General features: G+C 58.1%; 2 protein-coding genes across 3 annotated transcripts in view; one reads left to right on the forward strand and one right to left on the reverse strand.

The window, feature by feature from the left end:
- Sgsm1 (small G protein signaling modulator 1) overlaps positions 1–6,005 on the reverse strand; it is a 641,040-nt gene that overhangs the window by 457,867 nt on the left and 177,168 nt on the right. The window lies entirely within an intron of this gene.
- Ficd (FIC domain protein adenylyltransferase) lies at positions 1,207–5,870 on the forward strand. 2 transcript variants are annotated; one of them, XM_051176443.1, is made up of 3 exons: positions 1,207–1,318; positions 2,223–2,566; positions 3,236–5,870. In XM_051176443.1, exons 2-3 carry the CDS (start codon positions 2,266–2,268, stop codon positions 4,309–4,311), a joined length of 1,377 nt encoding a protein of 458 aa, XP_051032400.1. In that variant the 5' UTR covers positions 1,207–1,318; positions 2,223–2,265; the 3' UTR covers positions 4,312–5,870. The 2 variants fall into 2 exon arrangements, with proteins under 2 accessions (XP_051032400.1, XP_051032401.1); XM_051176444.1 differs by having other exon boundaries at positions 3,239–5,870.

The raw sequence follows: 6,005 nt of genomic DNA on the forward strand, positions 1-6,005 counted from the left end.
GGATCTGCAACCCCTGTGAAAGGGTTAGTCTACCCCCACCCCCGCACCCACCCACCCAGGGGTCATGACCCACGGGTTGAGAACGGCTGTGCTAGAGTTGTATGGAAGGAGAGAACCTCAGTTGGGAAGATGCCTCCTAAGATCCAGCCGTAGGGCATTTTCTTAATTAGTGGGTTGGGGGAGGGCCCCACCAACTGCACAATGGGGCAGCAGCCCACCTTTCTTAATTTTTATGAAACGTTTAATCTTATGCTTGAGTGCATACACAGGAACCTGGAGACAGGAGCCGATGCAGAGGCCATGGAGGGAGCTGCTCACTGGCTTGCTCCTCATGGCTTGCTCAGCCTGCTTTCTTATAGAACCCAGGAGCACCAGCCCAGGGATGGCCCCACCCACAAGAGGCTGAGGGCATAATCTGAATCTATGGGCCCACTAACTCCTCCAAGCGGGCGTTCCTGGGGCAGGTCCCAGGTACTTCCTTCTACTGGGTGGGTTAACAGGGAGGCTTCAGCTCTGCCCCACGGAAACCCTGTTTGGTAGCCGGAAGGTCACAGCAAACAGCCACACAGAATGCAAACTAAAAAGGTCAGGGAGGGCGTGGTGCATCAGAAGGATCTCTGCGAATATCTGGGCTGCACAGTGAAAGAGACTCTGTCTCAAAAACAAACAGCAATAAAAAAAGAGGGAAAAAATAAATAAAACTGTTAGAGGGAACGAGAGAGGAAAGAAAACGGACAAACTCTGAACCCGGGGCTGAGACGTGGAAAACGCTGGGTGGCGTGGCTGCTGCCTTTGCATACCAGGGAAACTGAGGCACACCAAGTCCAGGCGGAGCCCAGGGAAAGCGAGCAGTTAGATGCCGGGGAGCGGAGGCAGGACGCGAGCGCCCCCTACCGGCCCAGCGACCTAGACTCCGCCCCCCGCCGCTTATTGGCCGCTGCCGGCACGCGACGCGCAAGGCGACAGCCAATAGGAGCGGCACACGGCGCGTCTTTCCCGGGGAAGGCCGAGGCGAACTCGAGAACCCGGAAGCGCGTCGGATGGACAGGTGGAAGGAGCCAATCCGGGGCGGCGAGGGCTGCGAGCCGTCCAATGGCGAGGCTCCGGGGGCGGGGCCGACGGCCGTAGCAGCGAGGCGCGGCCGCGCGGGCTTAGATGGTGCGGCGGCCGGGCGCGAGCCGTGGGGCCGGCTCTCGGGGGGACCAGGCGGCAGGCCTTGCGCCTCCCTGTCCCAGCCTCAGTTTCCCCCCTTCGGGAGTAAGCCCGGCATGCTGGGCTGGAGCAGCTGCAAAGGCCGCGCGCAGTGATGACGTGGCGGGTAAGGCCCTCGAGCCCCGCGCCGCCTGCCCGAGCCGCGGCGTCCCTGTGCTCAGTAAACCCGAGCTACAGGTGGCTCGCTCTCCGCGGGGGGCGCTGGCAGGATGCAAGGCCAGCGCGGTGCCCGCCACCCCATAGTTGCCCAATAAACGCTGATTGTTGTTGGCAAGATGGCGTTTGCACACCTGGCACCTCGCTGCCCCGCCCCGGCCCGGCCCGGCCAGCCCCAAGCTCGAGTCCGCCCTTACTGAGGTGGGGACATCACCCTGGGCTCGCGGCCCATGGTGGACAAGCCAGGAAAGGAAGGGCAGAGGGGACGCAGCACTGTGGGCACGGAGGCGGCGTCCGCGCGGTAACAACCGGGAGACCCGACCCTTGTGCTTACGGGGACCGTGGGGTGCGTGCGTGCGTGTGTGTGCGTGCGTGTGTGCGTGCGTGTGCGTGCGCGTGTGCGGGACGGGCGGCCCAGACGCTGGGCGTCCGGCGGCAGCACACCCCACACTTTGTAGCGGTGAAGTACAACCCCCTCCCAGTCCCCGGTGGATTTCAAGTCTGAGAAGTAACCGGCTTCACTTGTCTGAGCTCGGTTCCCCATCTGGAGGGGCCCCGGGTGGACACGTCACCTCCTGGGGTTACGTCTGCTGTGGGAGTATATATAATGTAGATGATGTAGATGAATAAATAGCATATATATGCAGTGCATGACATTTCCCAGGAGGGGCTAGGAGTTAGTATAAGAGCCTTTCCAGGCTGACGCTCCCCCAGGAGGCCCCTTAACTCCCCCTGGTCCCTCGTGCATTAGAAGCTGTGTGTCGATTCTTCACACCTGCCACTCCATCATTATTGGGAACAGGTCCATATCCCCGCCCCCCGCCTCAATCTCTACAATGCTTGGTCCCTCACAGATCCTGCTTTCCCTGAGTGCTCCGGGCCCAGCCCCTAGTCCAGATGACACTCATGCCGATGGCTTCGGTGATGGCAGTGGCTGAACCCAAATGGGTCTCGGTCTGGAGCCGTTTCCTGTGGCTGGCACTGCTGAGCATGGCTCTGGGGTCGCTGCTGGCCCTGCTGCTGTCACTGGGAACGATGGAAGAGCAGTGTCTGGCTGTGCTCAGAGGCTTCCACCTGCTCAGGAGCAAATTGGACAGAACCCAGCATGTGGTCACCAAGTGCACCAGCCCATCCACAGAGCTCAGCGTCACCTCCGGGGACGTGGGGCTGCTGAGTGTCCAGACGAAGCCATCTGCAGGTGAGCACGCAGCCGCCCCCTCCCCCCCCCCCCAGTGAAGGCACGTTTGTAAAGCACCTGTGTGTGGAGTGCCCCGCGGTGGTAACTTGAGAACTGGCACCCCAGTGTGTGGAGGGAGGGAGACACAGAGGGTGGGGCTCTCAGTGGGAGTGGTTCAGGGGGAAGCGCCTGAGAACGGGGCCTGGAACTCAGGGAAGCTGGGTGTTGAGTGCTGACCCTCACAGGCAATCAGAGCCCAGAAGAGGGCTGCACTGAGTGAGGTCCCTCCACCAGTGTGCACGGTGACCCCCAGTGGTGGTAACTAGACATTACCACAAACTAGGATCATATTAAAAGCAGTCCAGACCTGGGTCCCATCCCCACAACTGTCAGAAATTAAAAACAGTGCGGGCATGGGAAGTCCCCGGGATTGGCCGAGTGGAGGTGTTGGCATCCCCAGGTCTGAAGGGGAGGGGCTCAAGACATAGGGCCACATGACCACGGGGGGGGGGGGGGGGAGACAGACACCCAGAGCTGCTCTTACCGAGGTAAGCGCCCTGTGCCCATGTCCAGGCAGTTGGCAGAGGGACCCAGCTGGTGCCTGCCAGGGTATAGAGTGGCTCAGGCCAGCGTCCCACCCCTCGGGGCTGCGTGACAGACCCTCCTCAGGCCTGTCTGGCTGTCTCCCAGCAGGGAGGCTGGAGGCCAGGGCAGCCCTGAACCAAGCCCTGGAGATGAAGCATCAAGGCAAGAGGGAGAAAGCCCACAAGCTCTTCCTGCACGCCCTCAAGATGGACCCCGGCTTCGTAGACGCGCTCAACGAGTTCGGCATCTTCTCGGAAGAGGAAAAGGACATCATCCAGGCGGACTACCTGTACACCAGGGCACTGACCATTTCACCCTTCCATGAGAAGGCGCTGGTCAACCGGGATCGGACACTGCCGCTGGTGGAGGAGATCGACCAGAGGTACTTCAGCATCATCGACAGCAAAGTGAAGAAGGTCATGTCCCTCCCCAAGGGGAGCTCCGCCCTGCGCAGGGTCATGGAGGAGACCTACTACCACCACATCTACCACACGGTGGCAATTGAGGGCAACACCCTCACCCTCTCGGAGATCAGGCACATCCTGGAGACCCGCTACGCCGTGCCAGGGAAGAGCCTGGAGGAGCAGAACGAGGTGATCGGCATGCATGCGGCCATGAAATACATCAACACCACCCTGGTGTCCCGCATCGGGTCTGTCACCATCGACGACATGCTGGAGATCCACAGGAGGGTGCTGGGGTATGTGGACCCGGTGGAAGCAGGGAGGTTTCGGAGGACCCAGGTCCTGGTGGGACACCACATCCCACCGCACCCCCGGGACGTGGACAAGCAGATGCAAGAGTTCACGCAGTGGCTCAATTCAGAGGACGCCATGAATCTGCACCCGGTGGAGTTCGCAGCCTTAGCCCACTACAAACTTGTGTACATCCACCCGTTTATCGACGGCAACGGGAGGACCTCCCGCCTGCTGATGAACCTGATCCTGATGCAGGCGGGGTACCCCCCCATCACCATACGCAAGGAGCAGAGGTCCGAGTACTACCATGTATTGGAAGTCGCCAATGAGGGCGACGTACGGCCCTTCATCCGCTTCATTGCCAAGTGTACCGAGGTCACGCTGGACACGCTGCTCCTCGCCACCACTGAGTATTCCGTGGCGCTGCCGGAAGCCCAGCCCAACCATTCTGGGTTCAAGGAGACACTCCCTGTGAGGCCCTAACCTGCCAGCCCTCCCCTGGCAACAGGAGACGATCTCCGAAGAGCCCCTCTCTAGAAACATAGCTCTCCCCAGGAGCAAGAGGAGACACTTGACGTCTTTACCTCTTTACCTCCAGATGTTTTTTTTTTAGTTGAGAAAGGAAACTATATTATTAAGCCTTGTCTTTAGGATAATTTATACTTCAGCCGAGTTATTTATTTTTTTGAGAGCTAGCAGTGCCACGTGGTGCTGTGACTGTGGTGATCCCAGGGTCCTGCAGGGGCAGCCGGGCCCCTCTGATGTCCTTCCTGAGCCTGGGTTCTGGACAGAATTTTGCACTTAAGTGGGGCAGCGGGGCCAGATCTGTGGGACGAAGCCCAGAGCCACTCAGATGCCTTTGATGTCCCGTGACCAGAAGGCAGGCTGCAATCCTGGGCAAAACCTGCCCTGCTGTGTGGCAGGCTTTCACACCTGTGAGGCTGGCAGAGCAGCCCTTTGAGACAGGAAGCAGATGTAGCCATCTCCAGCAGGAAACTGCAGATTTCCAAAGACACCCCCTCCCCCACTCATTAACTTGCTAGCCTGAGTGGCAGGGGATGTTATTTTCCTAACCACTTCCAGGAGGAGGGCGGCCAGCTTGGCTTCTTGGCTTTTTCTTTCTACTGTACTTCATTTGCATCAAGTCAGACCAGATGTTTTAGCCGAGTTCCCCAAGCTTGTCAACCTGTTCGTCAGGCCATAAAGAGGTCTGCTTTCACTTGCCCTACAGTCTCCTGCAGGAGGACCCCAGAGGGCCCGGAGGCGAGGGTCGGTGGTAGAATGCTTACGTAACTCGCCCTGCTGCAGGCACCATCCCTAACATTAAAACCAAACACCAAAGAGCTCATCTAAGATACCACACCAACCCCAAATAAGCATCCCTGATAAAAGAATTAAAAGCTAGCAGACACCTGACCTTAGCCCAGACTGGTCCCTTTTGTCCTGTGTTTTTAAACCTCTTACCCCTATAAAGCCATCATAGGGTCCAACATCCCCTTGGGGAAGGAGAGATTGATTGCCTCAGAGTGGCCTGGCTTCCCTGATAATGTCATGCCCGACAAACGCCTTTCAAAGTCGTCATCTTAGAAAAAAATAAACTTTCCCAATCATATATGGCTAAGTGCCGATTTGACTGCTGCTATTCAGTGGAGTGGCTAGAAACCACTGGGCTTTGTTCTGAGGGAAGCCTGGGGTCCCTCACCACGCTGCACTTTTTCTTTCTTGAAGGATGGTAAATTCATACCAGGTGTCAAACTAGTGGGTAGACGCTGCCAACTGATGTACCAGTGTTTATACGACTCTTAGTGGCAGTTTGTGAGGGCCTGACTGAAAAGATGTGTGCATGCAGCGTCACCACAGCTCTGGAGGCCGCAGTGACGTGTCCCGCTGCAGCCAGCGCATGGCAGCACAGCCTCAGACGCCTTGCTTTTCTCCGCAGCATACCTAGTCTCACAGGGTGCTTGCTTGGTCCTGCACTTTAGATACACATGGGAGAAATTTTAACAACTTGCTGGTTCTAATAAAGTATTTTATTACATAAACACTGACTGCGCTGTCTTATTCGGGGAGGGAGTTCTGAGCTGCCTCTGTGTATCTTGTTCTGAGAACAGATCTCAGAAGTCACACCTGAGTATTGGCCTGCAGGACGAGAACCAGGCGGTTTCCGTGAGACCATC

The sequence above is a fragment of the Phodopus roborovskii genome, unplaced genomic scaffold (assembly GCF_943737965.1).
Source record: "Phodopus roborovskii unplaced genomic scaffold, PHOROB, whole genome shotgun sequence".
Taxonomy (NCBI): domain Eukaryota; kingdom Metazoa; phylum Chordata; class Mammalia; order Rodentia; family Cricetidae; genus Phodopus; species Phodopus roborovskii.

Coding starts and splice junctions, on each gene's coding strand:
- Ficd (XM_051176443.1), top strand. CDS start 2,266: ATGACACTCATGCCGATGGCTTCGGTGATGGCAGTGGCTGAACCCAAA. Junction 2,567..3,235: donor CCAGACGAAGCCATCTGCAG/GTGAGCACGCAG, acceptor GCTGTCTCCCAG/CAGGGAGGCTGGAGGCCAGG.